Raw genomic sequence first — 23951 nt, forward strand, 5'->3', positions numbered from 1 at the left:
TCTGACTGCAGCTTAGGTCTGCTCCCCGCTGGCAAGTGGATATCCCCGAGGGCTGCCGGGCTGCCAGAGGGATGTCTGATTGCCAGCTTAGGCCCAATCCCCTGGGAAGCGGGCCTAAGCCAGCAGGTGGTCATCCCCCAAGGGGTCCCAGACTGCAAGAGGGCACAGGCCGGGCTGAGGGACTCCCCCACACCCTGAGTGCACAAATTTTTGTGCACCAGGCCTCTAGTGTAAGTTATGTTGAGCTGAGACAAATAAGTAGCAGGAAATACAGGAAAAGCACCCCCCGCCCTCCTTTTCTACCTAAAGGCAAGATATAAATTCTCCTTTTACTGGAAGCAGCCTCTTAACTCAGACACAGCACCAGAAGAATCTGCAAACAAACTACTCCATTAGTTTCCTCACATATATTTACCTTCCTGCAACCTGCCACCCTGGGGAGGCTAACACTGCTTTCCTTTGTCCTGTTATTTCTCTACAATTTTATTGGTCTTTGTTGAAGATACTATGTAAGTCAGAATGCTAAGCCTCCAATTTGAGCTACTCTTCATTTTAGTTTCTCTCAAGTGTCATGTGCTGCATGTGTTAATAAACTGTTCTTTTTCTTGTTAATTTTTTGTTAGAATCCTATCTGAAAACCTAAGATAGGTAGAAGTAAAGTTTTACCCCAGCTAGAGTGATATGAAAGGCAGCTCATGAAAGCTTGAGAAAAGAAGAAAAAGCTTGGAATCACTGCCACCAGAGATATAAAAGGAAGTTAAGGGATCAAAAATTGAAGTTTGTTTACCAAGCAGCTCAAAGAGCCTTCTTTAAGTCAGAGTAAGACTTTGGAGTAGAGCCAATCAACCTGGTTCAACAGCCCAGAACAAAGAGAGGAGTAAAGGTATTGATAAGTTTCCCAAGGACTGGAAATTAACAAGGCAGGTACTAGAAGAAGTCCTGATGGAACCTATTATTTTCCTAGGGTTGTCATTAAAGAGTACCACACACTGGTTGCCTTAACACCACAGAAATTTATTGTCTCACAGTATGGAGGCCAGAAGTCCAAAAATTAAGGTGTGGGCAGGACCCTGCTCTCTTGGAAGCTTCTAGAGGAGGATTCTTCCTTCCTTTCCCAGCTTCTAGCAGCCCAGGCATTCCTTGGTTTGATAATTCCAATCTCTCCTATAGCCATCTTCCATGTCTTCACATGGCATTTCATGTGTGTGTGTATGTGTTTACAAATTTCCCTCTAATTATAATACCAGTCACATTGGGTTAGTCCCACCCTAATGATTTCAACTTAATTTCCCAATAAGGTCATACTCACGGGTAGGACTTCAACATATCTATTTGGAGGACACATTCAACTCATAACCTCAAGTAACTTGGATAGTTAAGGAGAACTCAGCAGAAATCATTAAATGAAATCTTATTGGCCTGGCTGAAAAGGAAGATAAGCCAGAATGGGCTGGGCCACAGGAAGGGGGAGAAGAGTTAGGAAGGGTGCTAGAAGTTTTGAAAGAAGCCTTGTTAAATCACTGCCAGAAAATCTATTGAAAATCTAGGAGAAAACACATTAACATGTTAGTAATGGTGGGACCACTGATGACTTTGTTTACACACTTTGTACATTCCAAATTTTCTATAACTAGTGCACAACTTTTATAGTGAGAGCAACAATCATTATTTTTAAAATAACTATCCAGTAACTTCCACAATCCTCTTTTGTGCTTACAATTGAGAGTATAAAGTTAAAGAGAAAAATACATATATAGGATAAAAACATGTAAGAAAATAAGAAACAAATGTATGCTGACCTACTCTGCATTCAATAAATACTTACAAATAAATGCAGAGTAGAAAAAAGTGTGGCTTTCATCTCAAACAGATCTAAATTTAATCCCAACACTCCCATTTGCCAGTTAAGCAATAACTAGTGAGTTACTCTAAAGGTTTGTTTCCTCACTTGTAAAAATAGGACTTTAATCTCCATCTCACCAAGCTGTTACAAGAGTCATATGAAAGCATTATGTGAAGAGGCTAGCACAGTGCAAATACTTAAAAGTTTTTCAACATTTCCACTATATTAATAAACTTGTATATAAAACCTATGATTTTAACAGACAGACAGCATAATCAACACTTGACAGCTGAGACCTGGTCAGGTGAAGAGAGTAGTAACATGGGCAGAGTCAGAGAAGACTGCCTCAGTTTTCTGATACAGAAAAGTGAAGGATATAGTACTTACTGGAAAGAGGAATTATGCAATTGAAGTGAATGTGGATTCCATACATTTGTCAAGGTTCAGAAAAAAATGAGATAAGCCTCAACGGTGGGATGTCCATGCTATGTGCCTATAGCACCAGTTAGAACACTTCAGACGGCAAGTAACCAAAATGCAACTAAAATCGCCTCATACAAAAAGGGAGCAATAATCTCAGATAACAAGTAGTTTGGGGTTAGGGAAATTCCAACAGTTTGATGATACCAGCAAAGACCATGTTTTTTCTTCCTTTCCACTGTTACTGTACTCTCCTCAGTTCCAAGACAGCTGCTAATATCAGAAAAGAGCTGTGGCTTTCCAAATACCTCTTTTTAGAAGCTACAAAAATATTACCCAGAAAGTTCCCCCACCTTGGAAAACTTCCCAACCTATCTCATTGGCCAGAATTACCTCACATGGGACTGCTTCTCCTGAAGCACATAGAGGGCGGACACCAAACAGTTCAATTAGAAAGGTCCAGAAGAGAAGCTGAGAAGTGGGGCAAGTGGCTAGAAAGGCAACCAACAGGATCTGCCATATCTGTCTACAGGACATACAGGGATATGAACAAAACACAAAATTGGAGTTCTGAATGGATAGTACTGATGTACTATGAAGGATCACTATGAAGTTAAAGAAGAGGGCCAAGAAATGGGTGTCCCTGGGACATAGGTAGGGATTCTTCGGCCAGGGAAGAATAGCCATGATCACTTTCCACCAGTCACTGGTGGGATGACTAAAGATGCTAATGGGCTCAACCAAAAAAACGGCCGGAGACATGAGACAAAAGAACAAGAAAAAGTGTGTAGGTGCACTCCATCCACAGCATTGTAGAATGAGATATCTCCAGCCCCATAATCTAGGAAAATGCCTACCCGGTGGAGAGCTGGCTCTAGCTTGGTGGGACTCACAGGGGAGCCTGTTAGGGGCCAATAGCCAGCAGGACTCCAACAAATAGCCCAGATGCCCACATGAGGAGACATTTCTGCGTTATCAACAATCCCCATGACGTCCTCCTGACACACCCCCACAGCAATCTCCCGGGTATCTCGGTTCTCAACTTCCCAGTAATGTTTCCCTGAAGTGAAAACGTTCTTTCCCAAAACACATGGTAAGTGTTGAAATCTCTCCACAAAGTGTGTGTTCTGCTGAGAAGGCCTCCATCCAGTAAAGTAGTTCCATGCTGTAGAAAGTAATGGCCTAGAACTGGCGGGTGCTCCATTTTTCACATACCTCCCTTCCTGGGAGAAGACAAGGTGGGGATGACCTGTGTCTTCAGCTGCACTGATAGCCACTGCAGAGAAAAAGAGAGCTGAGATAAATAATGCAAGAGCTTGCCACCAGCCCTCCTCCAGAAACACCCATCATTCCAGTTTCAGTTCTATCCTTCTCCTCCTAACATGTACTGTCAGGCATGAGACACCTCATTGCCTCTCAACTATCCCTCAGGTGGGACACTAGCAACTGAAATCCTCATTTCTCTTCCACTGCAAAAGACTAAGACCTAGAAAATAGGGAGCTCATTAGATCACGGCCATAAGACTTCACAACCAGCAAAAAATTTGGAGAAATATTAACAAATTCTGACTTGTTGAATCAGAACTAGACCAAGACTGTTGACTGGCTGGTCCTTTGTACAGGTACACATGAATGTCATCACTAACAAGGTTTCTCTTCACTGGTTCCAGTTGTTCACTTGGCATCTCCATAGACCCCCAAGAGATAACTCAAAACGGAACTTACTATCCTAAGTCTCCTTCCACCCACTTGGGACGAGGCCCCTACAAATGCAGATATCATTGTCTTCTATGTCTCTAAGGTATAACAGCATTACCTCCACCCAGATACTCACACTTTGACATCTTGCAGTTATTTGATTCTTCTTTCCCTCTAACCCTCAATGACTAATTTGTCACCAAGTTCTATCAATTCTACCTCTGAAATATCAGTCAGGTTCTTTTCCTCCTCTCATTCTCACCACCACTGTCTTTACTCAGATCTTCAGCATCTCTCACTTTAACTTTGTTTATAACATCCTCCTGGCCTCCCTGCCTCCAAATTCTCTCCCCTCTGACTCTCCATCTCTCTCTAATTTGTCTTATTTTTAGAATCATGACCGGATGTTGCGTTTTGACAAATGCTTTTCTGCATCTATGAGCTTCTCATATTTTCCTTTTTTAGTTTGCTACTGTGGTGAATTACATTTATTTTTTTAAAAATATTTAAACCATTTGGTTGTGATTATCCTTTTAATTATCCTTTTAATATGTTGTCAGATTCAGTGTGCTAACATTTTTAGAATTATTCTATGTTCATAGGAAACACTGATCTATAGTTCTCTTGTAATGTCTTTGATTTTAGTATTATGGTAATGCAGGCTTCATAGAATGAATTGGGAAATATTCTCTCCTCTTCAATTTTTTTTTAAGAGTTCATGTAGAATACATATTTATTTCTTAAATGTTTGGTGAATTCACTAGTAAGGCCATTTAGGAAGGTTTTTAACTATAACACCAATATCTTTAATAGAAATTAAGTTATTCCAGTTATCTGTTTATTCTTAAGCAAGCTTTGCTTATTTGTGTCTTTTAAAGATTTTGTCCATTTCACCTACGTTGTCAAATGTATCAGCAAAAAGTTGTTCATAATATTCACTTATTATCCTATTAATATCTGTAGAATCTATAGTGATGTTGCCTCTCTCATTCTTTTTTTTATTGAATTTATTGGGATGACATTGGTTAATAAAATTATATAGGTTGGTGCTGGCCTCTCATTCTTGATATTAGCAATAGGTATGTATCTTCTCTTATTTCTGGTCATTCTAGTTAAACGTTTATTAATAAAATCAATCTTCTCCAAAAATTAGCCTTTGGTTTCAATAATTTTTGTTTTTCTGTATTCTATTGTAATATTTCTATTTCCATTCTTTTAATTGCTTGCTTTATTTGCTCTCCTTCCAGTGTTTTAAGGTGGGAACTGGATACTGAATTGAGAACTTTCTTATAGGTTAGTGCTATAAATTTCTCCTTAAGGATTGCTTTAGCTGTACCCCATAAATTCTGATTTGTATTTTCCCTTTCATTCAGTTCAAAGAACTTACTATTTCCTTTTTGATTTCTCTTTTAATTCCTGGGCTATCTAGAAGTATGTATTTAGTTTCCTAATATTTGGGACTTTTCCATGGACATTTTTGTTACTAATATCTAACTTAAATGCATTATGGTCAGAAAACATACTTTGCATAAATTGAATTTTTTAATTTAATGAGATTTATTTTATGGCCTACCTTGGTCTATCTAGTTAAAATATTCCATGTACACTTTTTAAAAATGTGTATTCTGGTGTTCTATATATATATATATATCAGTGAAATAAAGTTGGTTACTAGTGATCTTCAAGCCTACTCTATTTGCTGATTTTCTGCCTGCTTGTTCTAAAAATTATTGAAAGTATTAAAACACCAGCTATAATTATGGATTAGTCTATCCTTCCTTGTAGCTCTACTAGTTTTTGCTTAATATATTGTGAAGCTGTTATTACATGTATAAATGTTTAGAACTGTTATGTCCTCCTGATGAATTAACCCATTTATCATTAGGAAGTTACCTTTTTTTATCTCTGATAATATTCTTTGCTCTGAAATCTTTGGTATTAATATAGCCACTCTAGATTTCTTTTGACTAATATTAGCATGGTGTATCTTTTTCCATTGTTTTACTTTTAACATGTATTTATATTTAATGTATTTCTTGCAGCATACAGTTGAGTCTTGCTTTTTTATCCAATCCAATTAATCTCCATCTTTTAATTAGGATATAAATTTATATTTAATAATTAATAATATGATTGGGTGTATCTATCATCTTGCTATATGTTTTCTTTTCATTTTACTTTTCAATTACAGCTTACATTCAATATTATTTTGTATTAGTCTTAGGTTTACAGCACAGTGGCTAAATCATCATATACTTTATAAAGTGTTCCCCCAGATACTCCAGGACCACCTGGCACCATCCATAGTTACTACAGTATTAGTAACTATATTCCCTATGCTGCACTTTACCTCCCCATGACTATTTTGTAACTATCAATTTCTACTTAATCCCTTCATCTTTTTACCCAGTGCCCCAACACCCTCCCCTCTAGCAACCATCAGTCTGTTCTGTGTCTATGAGTCTGTTTCAGTTTTATTTGTTTATTTTGTTCTTTGGATTCCACATATAAGTAAAATCAAATGGTACTTGTCTTTCTCTGACTTATTTTATCTAGCATAACACTTCCTAGGTCCATTCACACTGTTGCAAATGGTAAGATTTCATTCTGTTTTATGGCCAAATAATATTCCATTGAATATATGTACCACTACTTTTTGTAGTTGTTGTTGTTAATCCTCACCCTAGGATATTTATTCCATTGCTTTTTAGAGAAAGTGGAAGGGAGGGAGGTTTGGAGGCGGGGAGAGGGAGAGAAACATTGATGTGAAAGAGGTGCATGGACTGGTTGCCTCCTCTTCCCCAACCAGAGCCAGGGATCGAACCTGCATCCCAGGTATGTACCCTTGACCAGGAATCGAATCCTTGACCATTTGAGGCCTGTGCTCTAACCACTGACAAACACCAGCCATGGCTATACCACTACTTTTTTATCCACCTGTCTGTTGATGGGCACTTGGGTTATTTCCGTATCTTGGCTGTTGTAAATTAACATTGCAATGAACATAGGGGTGCATATATTCTTTTGAATTAGTGCTTTGGGTTTCTTTGGATATATATCCGAAAGTGAAATGGCTGGGTCATACGGCAGTTTATTTCTGGGATCTCTATTCTGTTCCATTGATCTTTATCTGTTTTTATGCCAGTACCATGCTGTTTTGATTACTATGGCCTTGTAGTATAGTTTATCAGGTAGTGTGATACCTCCAATATGTCTTCTATTTTTCCTATTTGTTCTTTTTTCTGTCTTCTTCTTGATTTATCAAATATTTTTATGATTCCACTTTATCTCCTTTGTTTTAATTATCTGTTTTATTTTAGTGGTTGTTGTGAGGCTTACCAGAATCTACCTTCAAGTGATATTATACCACTTCACATATAACAACTGTTTAATAGTATACTTCCATTCTTCCCTCCCAACGTTCATGCTATTATTGTGTATTTTACTTGTAATATGTTACAAACTCCACAATGTTATTGTTTTGTCTGTCTGTTTAAACATTCAATTACTGTATTAGTCAGGGTACCAAGGGAAATAGAACAAATAGGATGTGTGCGTATATTCAGAGAGAAAGATTATAAAGGTATTGGCTCACATGAATATGGTGACTGGAAAGTTCAAATCTACTGTGTATGGGCAGGCTCAAGACCCATGGAAAATTGATGCTCCAGTTGAAAGGAGCCAAAACTGCTGATGAAGTCCACAGGCAATCTACTGTAGAATTCCCTCTTGCTCAGGGCTGGGGCGGAGTGGTCCAGCCTTCTGTTCTAGTTAGGCCTTCAACTGATTTGATGAGGCCCACCAACATTATGGAGGATAATCTGTCTTACTCAAGTTTCCCAAGTTAAATGTTAATCTCATCCAAAATACTCACAGCAACAACCAAAATAATACTTGACCAAATATCTGGGCACCCAGTGGCCCAATAAAGTTAACATGTAAATTAACCATCACTATTTACTTTTAACGATATTTAAATGACAAAAATATATATATTTACTTATATCATTATCATTTCAGGTAATCTTTTAATTCTAGGTTTTTTCTTTTAGTTCTTTAAAGATTTCGTTCACCTGCATTGTTTCCCATGAGATATGTGATGTCATCTTTATCTTTGTTCCCCCTATAACATGTTCTTTTTATCCTGTTATATTTAACATTTTCTTTTTTAGCACTGCTTTTGTTGTTTTCATCATATTTCTTGTGCTTAGGATTTGTTGAGCTATTGGATCCGTGTACTTACAGTTTTCAATAAATTTGGAAAATGTTCGGCCATTATTTTTTTAAATACTTTTGTTTCATCCCATCCTACTTCTCTCCTTCAAGGACCCCAACTACCATGTATTACACTGCATGAAGTTGTCCCATACCTCTCTGATGCTCTTTTCATTTTAAGTACTTTACTCTGTGCATTTCATTCATTTTGTAAAGTTGCCACTGCTCCATTTTCAAGTTTGTTAATTTTTTTTCTGCAATGTCTAATCATCTATTATCCAAACCTGTGTATTCTTCATCTAAGTCATTCCAGTTTTTATCTCTAGAAGTTTGATCCAGGGTTATTTTTTTATATCTTCCATGTCTCTATATGCCTATTTACAGAACAGTTATAATTACTATATTAATGTCTTATGTTTATTCTAATAACCTGATCAATCCTGGGTCAATTTCTATTAATTATTCTCATTATGAGTCATGTTTTCCTACTTCTTTGCATGCCTGATCATCTTTGATTGGGTGCCAAAGATTGTGCATTTACATTGCTGAACATGCACTCATTTTTTAAAATTCTAACCAATCTTCTTGAGCTTGTCCTGGGATGCAATTACTCAGGAATAATTTGATCATTTGGAGTCTTCATTCATGATTTTTATGGTGAGTCCAAAGCACTGCTCAGTATAGGTTAATTATTCCCCACTAATGAGGCAAGACTTTCCTGAATACTCTATTCAGTAATCATGAATTAAGAATGTTCCAGTCTGGCTGGTAGAAACAGGTACTGTTCCTAGGCCTGTGTGAGCATCAGGAACTATTCCTTATAATAATTTTGGAAACTTCCTTCCTTAACCTCAGGTAGTTCTTCACAAACTTGTTCTGACCAGTACTCTGCTGAAAACTCAGGGTTGCCTCTGTACATCATCAGGGTTCTTTCTCTGTATAGCCATCTCCTCTCCAGTGCTCTGCAAACTCTCACTTTTTTTGTTCTCCCTAGACCAGGGGTCCTCAAACTACGGCCCGCGGGCCACATGCAAATACAAATATTGTATTTGTTCCCGTTTTGGTTTTTTACTTCAAAATAAGATATGTGCAGTGTGCATAGGAATTTGTTCATAGGTTTTTTTTTTAAACTATAGTCCGGCCCTCCAATGGTCTGAGGGACAGTGAACTGGCCCCCTGTTTAAAAAATTTGAGGACCCCTGCCCTAGATTCTCAGTTCCATTGCTCAACTCAGGGAGTCTACCTGGCTTTACCTCGGTTAACCCTCAAATGCCAAAATTGTCATCTCTGCTGTGAAAACTTCCCTACTTCACCTGCAACAGAGCTCTTCCTCTGTACATCTATAATATTTCATACCACTGATAAACACTGAAGCCACAATATTACAGTGATATGTGTCTATGTCTCCAATTTGCTTATGAATACTTAGAAGGAAGAGGTCTTTTTCTTTCTGTATCATTAGTGCCTTATAACAACACATAGTATGTGTTAAATGTTTCTTTGTTTTGTTTTCTGTTATTGTTAATCCTTGCCCAAGGATATTTTTCCATTGGTTTTTAGGGAGAGTAGAAGAGAGAGAGAAAGACAGAGAGAAGCATTGATGTCAGAGAAACACACTGATTGGTTGCCTTCTGCACAAGCCCCGACCAAGGCCCTAGGCCGGGGAGGAGCCTGAAACCAAGGTATGTGCCCTTGACAGGAATCAAACCCAGGACCCTTTGGTCTGCAGGCCGATGCTCTATCCACTGAGCCAAACTGGCTAGGGCTAAATAAATGTTTCTTGAGTGAAGCATATATCCATTCATTCCTAAGTAATTACCATTTTTCCTGACCCTCTGGTTAGTTTCATATCCTGTTTCCTCCTTCCTTTCCAGACTTCTCTTTGTTTATTCTCTTATTTTAAAGACTTATAGGAAGCTCCAACTCCTAGAAGTTCTGCTCACCTTCGAATCGCTTCAGCATTTCCTTCATCAATGGTATATGGCACAGAGTCTTCACCTCTAGAACTTCAAGGGAATAGTTTACATCTTGGTTCTCACTCCTAAAAAGAAGTACAGAAGGATGCTCTTCTTAGGAGACAACTAGGGCAGCTAAGACCCCCAACTCCTATGAAGGTTCCCACTCCAAAGCTTAGACAACTTCTCTTCTATTCCTTCTTGCAAAAGTGAACAGAACTCTTCTTCCACAGGTCCCTCCAGGTGTGACCAGATTGCCCTATGGAGCCCGGCCTTGTTTCCCCTCTACTCAAGCTATATCTTTACCATTCCATGCAGACCCCCATAAGAAAGAAGGAGTTCATACCTGGTCAAAAGATCTTTTGGATTCTGTGAAGAGAAGAGAAGAAAGAAAGAAGTAAGTTTGTACCTTCCTCTTGAGAGCTGGTACTCAACTTTATGAGCAGTATTTTTCTGTCAGCTGCTTTTGTTTATGTCACATATGATCTCTTGCTGCCAAAGCAAATGAATTGACACAATGTCCTTTTTTTCTCCTGTGACCCCTCTGTACTAGTTGACAATGTCAATCAATCCCTTTCTTGAAACTCTATTCTTCCTCTTTTAGCAATATAACATTAACTCTCTCCTGCTTTTCGCCAACTTCTCCATCTATTCTCTTTCAATCAGAGACAGTAACAAATGTTGGCTAGGATGTGGTGAGAATATAAAATGGTTCAGCCACTTTGGAAAAGAGTTTAGCAGCTTCTTAAAAAGTTAAATATACCAAACTGCCTAGCAATTCTGCTCCTACTATCTTGAAAACATATGTTCACACACAGAATATCAGACAAATGTTCATAGCAGCATTATTCATAACAGCCAAAAGATGGAAACAACCCAAATGCCCATCAATTTGTGAAAAGATAAACAAAATGTGCTGTATTCTACAATCAATGGAGAACTGCTCAGGAATTTAAATAGGAATGCAAATGCAGTACTAATATATGCTACAACATAAATAAAACTCAAAACCATTATATTAGATGAAAGAATAGATATACAAGACAACATAATATGATTGTTTGTGTGATATATTCAAAAAAGTGAAATCTACAGAGTCAGAAAGTAGGTTATGGGAGGCTGGGAGTAAGAACAGAGATTGACTGCAAACAAAAACGGATCTTACGGAAATGCTCTAAAGCTGGATTGTGGTAAGGGTTGCACAACTTGATAAAATTATATTGCTCAATTGTACACTTAAAATGGGGGAATTATATCTCAAGAAAGCTGTTTTGTTTTGTTTGTTTTTTTAAAAAGGAAATACATCAAAATGATTAATTACCATTTGAAAAGTACTCAACCTCATTAGTTATCAAATGCCATGTACCTTTCAGGAAGAGGGAAGAGGTGCTGATTGAGGGCATGAGATAACATCATATATCATTTCAGATGGCTAAAATTAAAGAACTGATCATTCTAAGTATTGATAAGGATATAGAGCAACTGGATCTTTCACACTTTGCTAGCAATGGTGTAAATTGGTACAACTACTGTGATCAGAGATTGCTCTCATTGATACATAACTGACAGAAAATGTACACATTAAGTGAACTAAAACAAGATGTTCTTAACTGCTTTCTGTAACAGTAAACACTGGAAACAACCCAAAGTTTGCTAATAGTAAAATGAATAATATGTTTTCGTGTACTGATTCTATGGAAAACTGTCACCCCTCATATCCAAGATTCCGCATCTATGGATTCAACCAACTGGAGATCGAAAAGTTTAAAAAATATGCTACAGCCCTGACTGGTTTGGCTCAGTGGATAGAGCATCGGCCTGCGGACTGAAGGGTCCCAGGTTTGATTCCAGTCAAGGGCATGTACCTTGGTTGCGGGCCCATCCCTAGTAGGGGGTATGCAGGAGGCAGCTGATCGATGTTTCTCTCTCATCGATGTTTCTAACTCTCTAGCCCTCTCCCTTCCTCTCTGTAAAAAATCAATAAAATATATATTTTTTAAAAAAAATACGTTACATTGTTGCTGACTATATAGTTAGGCCTACCATGGTAGCATATGTATTAAAATTTACCTTTTTTTTCCATTCCCTAAAAAACACAGTGTAACAACTATTTACATTGTATTAGATATATAAATAATCTAGAGATTATTTAAAGTATATAGGAGGATATGCATAGGTTATATACAAAAACTATGCCATTTTATAATAGGGACTTAAGTATCCATGGATTTTGGTATTCTTGGGGGGCTAGGTACCAAGGAATAAAGTACTATGCAGAGGGTTTTCAACCTCAGCACTTTGGGCTAGATGAGTCTTTGCCTGAGCTGAAGGGGAGGTGTGTTCTGTGCATTATAGGATGTTTCGCAGCATCCATGGCCTCTACACACTAGATCAGCCGTGGGCAAACTACGGCCCGCGGGCCGGATCCGGCCCGTTTGAAATGAATAAAACTAAAAAAAAAAAAAAGACCGTACCCTTTTATGTAATGATGTTTACTTTGAATTTATATTAGTTCACACAAACACTCCATCCATGCTTTTGTTCTGGCCCTCCGGTCCAGTTTAAGAACCCACTGCGGCCCTCAAGTCAAAAAGTTTGCCCACCCCTGCACTAGATGCTAGTAGTAACCACCTCTGAGTTGTGACAACCAAAAATGTCTCTAGACATTGTTTCTGGGGCAGCAAAATCACCCCTGGTTGAGAATTGCTGCTATGCAGTGATAAAAACAAATGATCTACTGCTACCTGCAACACGTGGATTAAGCTCACAAACACAGAGACAAAAGAGCACGTACTGAGCCCTGGCTGACGTGGCTCACTGATTAGAGCGTTGGCCTGTGCACCTGAGGGTCTCAGGTTCAATTCCCCGTCAAGGGCACATATGTGGGTTGCAAGATTGATCCCAGCTCACACCCCCCCCCCACACACACACACACACACACACAACCAATATATTTTATTGATTTTTTACTGAGAGGAAGGGAGAGAGATAGAGAGTTAGAAACATCGATGAGAGAGAAACATGGATCAGCTGCCTCCTGCATATCTCCTACTGGGGATGTGCCCACAACCCAGGTACATGCCCTTGACCGGAATCGAACCTGGGACCTTTCAGTCTGCAAGCCGACACTCTATCCACTGAGCCAAACCGGTTTCGGCAAGGTAAAGGATATTGATTGAGGGTGTGAGGAGGGCTTCTGGGATGCTACTTCTATTCTACTTCTTGACTTGCGTGGTGGTTACATGGTTGGGTCACTTGGTGATAACTTGTCAAGCTTGTGATTTATATTTTTTTCTGTAGATTTTATATTAAAAATGTTTATCCTATCCTATATAATAAAAGAATAATATGCAAATCAACTGAACAGCAGAACGACCGGTCACTATGACGTGCATTGACCACCAGGGGGCAGACGCTCAATGCAGGAGCTGCCCCCTGGTGGTCAGTGAGCTCCCACAGCGGGGGCGCCGCTTAGCCAGAAGCCGGGCTCACAGCTGGTGAGCACAGCGGTAGTAGTAGCGGGAGCCTCTCCCGCCTCCACTACAGGCAGGTGGTAAGGAGCGAGGGGTCCCAAACTGCGAGAGCCCCAGACTGCGAGAGGGAAGTCTGACTGCAGGCTTAGGCCTGATCACCGAGGTGTCCCAAGGATCATCCCCCAAGGTGTCTCGTACTGCAAGAGGGTGAAGGCCGGGTTGAGGGACTCCCCAACCCCCGAGTGCATGAATCTCATGCACCGGGCCTCTAGTTTTACTATAACAATAAAAATAATATTGTCAAAATCTGTGGACACAGTTAAGCAATACTTAAATATATGTATTATATCTAAATGTAATGATCTCCAATAATTGTCTAGAACTTTTACAACTTGCTTGAACAATGAAATGCCAATTACATATCCAAACATATTATCTAGCAGAACCTTTGAAATAACACATTTAAACACTGTTTAAAATACAGGTTTAATATCTAGTTAGAGTCTGAAACCTCAAAGATACACATGAGCCAGCAGAGTACTTACAAAAAAATTTATCAGCCAACATAAGTGCAAGATTAGACAAAATATTAAAAATAGAACTGGATCATAGCATCTCAGAGCCTCAGGGAATTTATTTTATTGATACCCATCCTTCTGTCCTTTTTGTTTTTCATTTATTCCTTCACTTTTAGCACATAACTCACTTCTATTCTTCTTAGAAACACAGCAACATTGAAAATAAAAACCATTCTATTGTGCTTAATTTTTTAATGTGTTCTTGCAAAATACATAGTATTGCTTAGGTTTATGTATTTTTAATTTATGCAATGAGTTAGAGTTTGTGTTGCACTCTGTTTCTGCTTTTTTTTTTCTTAGACATTATGTTTTTAAGATCCATTCCTGTTACTACGTATACATTGAATCCATGTGTCCACTTTTTGCCAGTTTCCTCTTTCAGTAATTGATACCCAGATTGTCTTCAACACCACTACCACTATAAATAATGCTACTGTGAAATCATTATTTTTTCTCCTTACTAGTTCTTGGGTTTGCTCTATAGCTCTTCCCACAACCACTGCCTTCTTGAGTTGGCATGCTTAGCTCATTTATATTTACCCTTTTGTTTGCTGGTAAATACAGGATGGGGCAAAAGTAGGTTTACAGTCTGAGTCTTTTGCCCCACCTTGTACAAACATAAATAAGACAAACAGAAAAGTCTTAGATGTGCTTCAGATCCTAGATAAATTATTGAACCAGGTGAATGATACCTACATTGTACATTAAGTTCCTTTAAATAGTAAATCTTCATTTAATTGTATAACGGCAGTAGTAATACAATTAACATTTCTTCTATTAAACCCATTCACTAAGAAAGACATTCAGCTCTGAAGATAAGAGAATTCAGTTAGTGATGTTAACTAACCCCTCCCCTGCCGGTCTCACCTGAAGCAACTCCAGGATGGAGCTCTGGCTCTTCTCCTCGACCTCTAAGATGAGCTTCTTCAAGGAAGTGATTATCTGATGGAGCCGTAATGTGTTCTCAGTCCGTTTCTTCTTAGTCTCTTCTTCTTCTTTGCTCAACTTCTGAAGAAACAGTTGCTCTTCTTCAGCCAGCAAGTCATGCAGCTTTGTAAATTCTGCACTGAATCTCAATTTCTGATTCTTCATCTTGTCCTAGAGCCACATGAGATTTGCTCAGTCCTTGTTTCTGCCTAGTCCTTACTCCTAAACTCCTTGCACATGACTCCCCAGTAATCCATGGTCCTTCCATTTTAATCACCTCCTCCAGAAAAGCTCCTGCCTACCCCCCACAAATTTCCACTTCTCCTCTGTTTAAACTTATTTGATATCTTTATATTAGTCTTATAGTATTCACTTATTCTTTGTAACATCTGGGTCTCTACTATTGCTAGCAATGCTTTGTGTACTTTTTAAACTAAAATGCACTTTCACATCTAATACTTAGTTTAGCCCTCAGAACACGTACTCTTCCGTTTTATTAAACCTTTAGATATGTGCTTGTGCCCACACACATCATGCCTCCCAACTAGATTAGCATCTCTGAAAGTACAGTCCATTTACTTTCTACAATGCCATGGACCCAAACCAATTCCAACCTTAGGAAAAAGTGGGAAAGAAGGTGGCACTACCTCAAAGTAGAGATGGGGATGAAGTATATGGAACTCAGAGATCATTAGGGACAGATACATACTTCCTGTTCTATCAACTTATCTGCAAGGGGCCTGACAACTGATGGCAGCCACAGATTGCAAGGGCCTCAAAGGCAAGAAATGTCCAACCACTTCTGCTCTTACCTTCCACTCTGTAGCATTCTTCGCTTCCATGTCCTGTAGATGCATGGCTTTCTTCATCTTGGCTGTTAGACTACACTGAGTCATAAGAAGTTTTTCCTGCGAGAGGAAACACATATTAGACAGAAATCATCTCTCCAAGTAACTTCCTTGTTCAAGAGCTTAAAAAGTCACCTAATCCAAATAGGCAACGATATTGAGAAAATGTTGAAGATAGTCATAGGCCATCTTTAGAATAAGAAATATTCTGGTCTTAAATCACCACAAAACTATATAGAGTTTGCCTATTAAATTGGCAAAAACTGAACAATGTTAGACAATTAATAAGTATCTAGCATTGACAAGGTAGAAAAAGCTTCTGGCACCGTCATAGTGGGAAAGTACAAAGTTGCATCTTTTAGAAGGGCAGTGGCAAGATTTCACAAAATTTAAAATGTACATAATACTACTTCTAATAATCTATGCAACAAAACACTACTAAAGTAATCAATATATAGGAGTGTTCACTACAGCATTATCCATTATCAATGAGAAATTATTAAATAAATTATGGTATATTGATACTCCACATCAATTTCAGGTAGTTCTCTATATATTGACATATTATATTAAATTAAAACTAAGCTGTAAAGCAATAGTATTATATTATTCTGTTTTGCAAAGAGTGTGTGTCTGTGTGTGTATGTATGAGTTTGAATAGAAGAAAAATATGGGAGGTTATACACCAAAATATTAACACTAGTTATTTCTAGAGGATAGAAATGGCTTGAAAGTTGGGAGGAAGGGAGACTAGAAATTTTCTAAATTTGTTTTGTTTGAATTTCTATAAGAGGCATATAATTTAAATAATTTTTGTAATTTAAAAACCCAAATAAGCTATTAAAAAAAAAATCCAAGTCAGTCAGCATTAACAGAGTGGGCTGTAGAGGGGAAGCACCTGATAGCAGAATGTCAGACATGACCTTAGAGAGAGAAGCAGTCAGGTTAGAGACACACATAAAAGGAGAGCCATTAGGAACTGATGACCAAATAAATGACTGCAAGAAGAAGGAGTCCAGCTTTTGCCCCTGGGATCTGGCTTGAGTAACTAGATGGATTGTAGGTTATTTATCAAATTAAAAGATATAAGAAGGAACAGTATGTAAATGGGAGGAAAGAAAATAAATTCTACTTGAATACATTGCACTTGAGATATCTGTGGAACATCCAAGTGGATATACACTAAGTGCCCAGATTATTATGACCACCTGACATTTGTAAGCAAATTAGCTATAATTTCCCGCTGCAGTTGCTAGAGGGCCAGACCATTATAAATAGGGAAGCAGGTTGTTTACCACAACAGTAGAACTGATTTTTTTCTGAAGATATGGGAAAACAATGCCACTCAGTGTAGTTAGCAGTTAAGAGTCAAGAAAGATCTGAACTAAAGAAGTAGATTTAGGGGTTAGAGCACAGGCAGCACTTAAAGCCCTGGGTGTGAATAAAACCGCCCAGTAGAATTCTATAGAGTAAAAAAGCATCAGGGCTGAAACTGGAACAACAACAAGGGGTCTGCAAAGAATGAAAATCATGCATAGAAGCTGCAATGAGTGATTGGTGAAAAAACATGAGTAATGGTTTCTTATGCACAAAGCAAAAGAGTATTTAAATTGAAAACTGGTGAAAACTGCCAAATGCTGAAGAATGATTGAGGGAAGCTTTCTGTAAGTCTGTGTGTATGTCAAAATAAAAAGCTTAGAAGAAAAAAGATAAATGAATAGAACAAAGAAATAAGTGGTATAATTACTTTTTAAATTATTCTCTAGGAAAATAATAAAAACTAAAAGGTATCACTTTTCTCCCAATAATTTATAAGTGACAATGCTTAAAGTTAGATCATTTAAAAACACAACACCAAAGTTGGCAGGAACATAGAGCAACTAAAACTCTCATACAACGTTGGTGGATATGCGAAATGGTACAACCGCTTCAGAAAAAGGTGTAGCATAAAACTAAACATACATTAATCCTAGAGTCCAGCAATTCTATTCCTTATTCCAGGAAAAATTGAAACATGTCTCAAATGTACACTTAAACTGTATCTATTTCATTATATTAAATTTTACCTCAGGAAATAACATAAACAAATGTTAACTCTGGTTAATGCTGAGCATGCTAAAGTATAGGAGGAAGTGTACTCTCTGCAATTAACTTTAAAATGCTTCAAAAAGAAATAAGAATTGATGGATACAGAAAAGATATAGACAGATGAACAGATAGGTGATTAACAAATAGAATAAAATGTTAATGACAGAACCTAGATGTGGGTATACTGGTATTAATACAAAACTAGAGGCCCTGTGCACAGATTTGTGCACACTGAAAGGAAATTAATTAGAAGGTGGCCAGTGGGGGTGGGACTGGGCAAGACAGGCCAGACATGCCCTGGAGCCAACCTCCTGCTGTTCCTCCCCGGTCCCTCCCCAGCTGGCCGCACCTGGGGCGGCACCATGGCTCAAAGGGTGTCTGCGGAGTGAGCGGGGGGTCCCTCTGACAGGTGGGGTCCCTCTGCCTGGCCTGCGGGGATCGGGCCAAAGCCAGCAGTCCGACATCCCCTGAGGGGTCCTGGAGTGCGAGAGGGCAATCTGCCAAATTGCTGTCGCTGGGCAGCTCCTGCATTGAGCATCTGCCCCCTGGTGGTCAGTGCGCCTCATACCTACCAGCCAGTCGGCCAGTTGAACGGTCGCTTAGCCTTTTATATATGTAGATTCTTCCAACTTTGATGTATGCTTGAAAATTGCACAGCAATATGTTGGGGGGAAATAACATTAGGTTACAAAGGAATTTATATAGTAGTTCTGTTTTATATCACAATATCACTTGTACAATTTTCTAATATAATGTTTTATATGTAGCATTACAAAATCAACTTATTACTCCTAGTTGTTCACTTAAATAGGTATATAATCCTGCTCAGTAAGGTAAGTGATTATCTTAAATAATTTTATTATTTTACTGAATTATGTAACTACTACTTTGTGATCACTGTCAAATTCAATGTATATATGAGGCTTGTAATGAGATATGTATGTGACCAAGATTTTTTTTAAGTTTTCACTTTTGTTTGATAATGAAAACAATTTAATCTTTTAAATAGAATTTTTCAATTTTTAAAAGCCTTTAACAATTCTAGTATGCATGAATTATCCTGCATAGTTGGTTCTATTATCCAAGACTCTTAAGTCTTTCTGAATCTTGCCACAGTTGGGATATAAACAGGATCCCTGAGTAAACTTGGAAAACTCCTTCCCTGCAATAACAGAAACTGCCATGAGGTGGCAGGAGGGCAGCGCCAAACATTTCAAAGCTGGCTAGTTGGTTTTTAAAAACCATTCTCTTGATTTAACATCAGAAAAAATTGTGTGTATAAAACCATAAGTATAATAAAAGTGCATACACTTGCAAAATGAAGATATATGCTGCTTGTGATCATGTTGTTCAAATAACATTAAACTTCAAATCAGATATGAGTTTCCATCTAGACCTTCACAAACTAGTTATGTATCTGAGGAAGTCAGCCTCACACATTTCCTGGGTCACAGCTGATGACAAATGGATTAAATGGCCTCTAAATACCAGCTCTTAGGTTCTGTGCATTTCTGTCACTGTAATCTCTGCATTCCATTCAAGCAGGCAGATGTACCTCCAAAATAGAGATCAAATCAGCCCCCTTACTGTCCCCACTGCCACTCTCTAGTTCCAGTCACCATCATCTCTTGTCTGGACACGTGAAATAACCCCATGACTGGTTTCCTACTTCCAATCTTGTCCTTCTCTCATCTGATATTCACATAGCAGCTAGAATAATCTTTCTAAAAGCCAATCAGACCATATCACTACCCTGCTTAAGATTCTTTATTGGCTTTCCTCATCACCAGAAAAATTCAAACACCTTATTATGGCCTGATATAACCCACGTCATCTTATGCTACTTTCCCCCTCACTCATGATGCTCCTGGCACCTAGACCTTCTTTCAGTTCCAGGCTCTTCCCAGCCTCAGGGTCTTTGCATTTGCTGTCCAGTGCCTGGAATGTTCTTCCCACTGTTCCTCAGATGGCTGGATCCTACTCATCTATCAAGTCTCACCTGAATGTCATCTTAGAGAAAGCTACCCTGTTACTTCTCTGGCATGGTACATTATTTCTTTCACAGCATATCACAATCTGTGATTATTTCATTTATTTGTCTGTCTGTTGTCTACCTCCTACCCCCAGCCCAAATAGACTATGCACTTCATGAAAACAGTCTTTACCTGTCTTATTCACCATTCTATTCCCAGTGCTATGGCTGATGCTGTAGTATAGTGTCTGACACAAAACAGTGTTCAAGAGATATTCATTAAATGAATTAATAGTAATGAAGGGATTAGCTCTGAGAATCAGCAGAATGGCATGAGAGTAGAAAGAACAGTGCTTCAAAGCCTTTCCATGCAAATAATCTGCTTCCTCAAGTCTATGAAGCTACTTCTCTTTCTCTGTTCTCTTTTTTTTTTATTATTACTAATGACTCTTAAAAAAAACAACTTGTGTTCATCTAAAAGACCTTTTGAGCCTGGCTGGTGTTGCTCAGTGGTTGAATGTCAACCCATGAACCAGGAGGTCACAGTTCAATGCACAGTTAGAGCACGTGCCCGGGTTACAGGCTCCATCTGCAGTAGGGGGCGTGCAGGAGGCAGTTGATTTAAGATTTAAGGGCCCTGTTGTCCTTTTACAACCACCCACTTTATGTGCCTCAGCCCTTACCCACAAATGTATTTTCCCTTCCATTTCTCTGATGGGTCCTTTGGATCTCTTTTGCTGGTTCCTAAGCACTGGTATTTCCCAGCTTCTCTTTATGCCCCTTTTTCTTGCCGTCTATGTGGTTCCCCTAGGGCAGTGATCAGCAAACTGCAGCTCACGAGCCACATGTGGCTCTTTGGCCCCTTGAGCGTGGCTCTTCCACAAAATACCACGTGCGGGCGCGCACGTACAGTGCGATTGAAACTTCGTGGCCCATGCGCAGAAGTCGGTATTTTGTGGAAGAGCCACACTCAAGGGACCAAAGAGCCGCATGTGGCTCGCGAGCCTCAGTTTGTCGACCACTGACCTAGGGGAATCTCATCTGCTTACTTCTTCTATGGGTAGGCTGACCATTCTAAAATAGTGTTTCGAGCCTCTGATGCCCCCTGCCTCCTGTCCCTCTTCCTTAGACTTCCTGTCACAGTCGCCTCCCCTCAACATGTCCCAAAATGAGCACTAGAAATTGTCATCCTAGACTCCTCTCTCTCCCTTACCCACCAAGTCCAATTAGTCCCCAAGTCATTCAACTCCAGCACTCATGAATCCATCCCCTCTTCTGCATCATCCCTGCCCCACACTAATTCAGGCCCTTATTGCCTCATGCTTGAAATGGTGCCACAGCTGTCTAATTGGTCTTCTCCATCCACATAGATATCAAAGTGATCTTTCTAAAACCAAAAACTGATGGTGTCATTCCCTGCCTTTAAATCCTCAATGCCCATTGCCTCAAAGAGAAAGCTACAAACAACATCCTTCAGGACATGGCCCTTGCCCCTTTCTTTAGCCTCAACTCCCACCATCCTCCCTCCCATGTTCTACACTCCAGAAGTTCTAAGCAACCTCCAGGCCTCTTACATATCACACGCTATTCCACACTGCCACACTGTTCCGTTGGCTTGAATATCCTCTCCCCTCCCTTGCTATACTTACCCTTCAAGACTGAACTCATGTTTAATGCTTCTCTAACGCCATTCCTCACTCCTCGCTGATCACTCTGACCTCAGACTTTCTGGGTACTTGGTACAAACTTGGATAACTCTCAGACACTAAAATTGTTGGTGTACATGCTTATAAGACAAGGCCTATGTCTTTCTCGTTTGTTTATGTCCAGATTCTAGAACAATGCCTGGCATCCAGTAAGCATCAACAAATGTTACTGAATGAAGGAATCACTATATATTTCATTGTCCAGCTTTACATCTGTTTCCTGTTTGTAGTCAGCTGATAAAACTGTACAACATCTTATAGTTTACAAAATCAGTTAACTTGTGTCATTCAGTGAGTGCATTCAACCAGTACTTACTAGATACCAATTCTGTTGGAGATCACTGGAGTTACACCATCAGTAATGGAAGGGGACAGGGCTACTCTGGAAAAGATGATCAAGGAAGATCTTCAAGCTAAAAGCAAGTAAGATCTAAAGGACAGAAGGTATGGGTAGAGAAAGAGAACAGCCTTGAAAACAAAAGCAAGAAGGCCAGTGTGGCTGGCGCAGAGTAGGATAAACTGATCTATTCAACTGAAGCTTCTTAACTAACCCATGAGATAGGCCAAATATACAATTCAAACATTAAGTGATTTTCCCAACTGATTAAAGAAGCTAGTAACAATACCCAGCCTCATTTTAACCCATGCTTTCCCAAATCATCATTTGTCTGTGACACCCACAGGATAGACCTGCACCGTCCAATACAACATCCATTAGGCAGTGAGCACCCAAAATGTGGATAGCTGGAATTGATATGTGCTATAAATGAATAACACAGAGATTTTAAAGGTCTACTATGAAAAAATAGATATTTCTTAAGAACAATGTTAAACAGTATTTTGGATAATTAGGTTAAATAAAATATACAGTGGGGCCTTGACTTAAGAGTTTAATTCGTTCCGTGACGGAGCTCGTAACTCAAATTACTCGTATGTCAAATCAAAAAGTGAACGAGTGAGACACGTGATGCTGGGCTGATCTTGTGGCGTTCGCTGCGCCAACTAGCGGTGGGGTATCTGAAGCTGGCTCGTAACCCGAATTTTAGCTCACAACTCAAAGCAAAAAATTGGCCGAGAGACAGCTCCTATCTCGAAAAACTCGTTAGTAGGGACACTCGTAAGTCAAGGCCCCGCTGTATTATTAAAAATGAACGTGCCCTAGCTGGTTTGGCTCAGTGCATAGCGCGTCGGCCTGCGGACTGAAGGGTCCCAGGTTCAATTTCGGCCAAGAGCACATGCCCGGGTTGTGGGTTCCATTCCCCCCCCCCCCCCCACACACACACACACAGTAGGGGGCGTGCAGGAGGCAGCCAATCAATGATATTCTCTCATTGAGGTTTCTGTCTCTCTATCCCTCTCCCTTCCTCTCTGAAATCAATAAAAATATGTATTTTTAAAAAGTGAACGTCACCTGCTCTTTTTACCACTATAAAAACTATACACGTGGTTTGCCTGACGTTTCTACCGGACAGCACTGGTATACACACGCCCACTCTGCGTTTGCCTGGAACCAGACGCTCCCGGGCGGTTCCGGGAAATCCTGCAGCGATGACACGGCCCGCCCCGCCCCTCCCACCCCCGTTTTCCCTTCCGCTCGGAGCTCCGTGCAGCGTCACTTCTTTGAGCCTCAAAGGCGTTTTCGTGCTTCCCAGGGGTCCAGCCGCCACCCCGGGCGCCTTTGACGACAGCGAAGTGGCCGGTACACACTCCCGGGCAGCCCCGCGGCCCGCGGCGAGCTCACCCGGTAGCTCTCGAAGGCCTCGTCCACCGGCGCCATGGCGTGGTCCTGGTGCTCCTGGGACTCCCGGCACACCAGGCACACGGGCCGCTGGTCGTCCTCGCAGAAGAGGCGCAGCGGCTCCCAGTGGCGGCCGCACAGCCCGGGGGGCACGGGGCCCTGCTGCCGGCGCCGCGCCTTCTCCGTCAGCCGAGCCAGGGCCCAGTTGGGCCGCAGGGCGGCGGGCGACGACGGCTGCCGGCACTCGGGGCAGAGGAACAGGCCGTCGGCCGGCGTCCAGCTGCGGCGCAGGCAGCGGCGGCAGAAGTTGTGGCCGCACTCGATGGACACCGGGTCGTTGAAAAAGTCCAGGCAGATGGGGCAGGTCAGCTCTTCCTGGAGGTCCTCGGCCTCCATGACGCCTCCCCGACCCGAGCCCGCCGGGCCGACGCGGGGAACTGCCTGCGGGAGCGGCCTGCGGGCGGGCGGGCGGGGAAGCCGCGGCCCGGGC

General features: G+C 40.2%; 1 protein-coding gene across 1 annotated transcript; it reads right to left on the reverse strand.

Annotated features, from left to right (window-relative positions):
• Positions 1-627: 627 nt before the first annotated feature.
• On the reverse strand, positions 628-23951 carry TRIM4 (tripartite motif containing 4). Its single transcript, XM_081089481.1, has 6 exons — positions 23465-23951; positions 15922-16017; positions 15050-15280; positions 10478-10500; positions 10120-10217; positions 628-3539 (listed from the first exon to the last, which is right to left on the reverse strand). The coding sequence occupies exons 1-6, from the start codon at positions 23855-23857 to the stop codon at positions 2953-2955; spliced, it is 1428 nt and encodes a 475-aa protein (XP_080945607.1). The 5' UTR covers positions 23858-23951; the 3' UTR covers positions 628-2952.

Source organism: Myotis nattereri, assembly GCF_964212035.1.
Source record: "Myotis nattereri genome assembly, chromosome: 4".
In the NCBI taxonomy this organism is placed as follows: domain Eukaryota; kingdom Metazoa; phylum Chordata; class Mammalia; order Chiroptera; family Vespertilionidae; genus Myotis; species Myotis nattereri.

Bases quoted from the DNA above. Each gene is read 5' to 3' on its own strand.
- TRIM4 (XM_081089481.1), bottom strand. From the start codon at position 23,857: ATGGAGGCCGAGGACCTCCAGGAAGAGCTGACCTGCCCCATCTGCCTG. The intron at 16,018-23,464 runs GTGAGCTCGCCG...TTCCTCTCGCAG, and splicing joins AGGCCTTCGAGAGCTACCGG to GAAAAACTTCTTATGACTCA. The intron at 15,281-15,921 runs GTAAGAGCAGAA...ATGTGGCTCTAG, and splicing joins AGAATGCTACAGAGTGGAAG to GACAAGATGAAGAATCAGAA.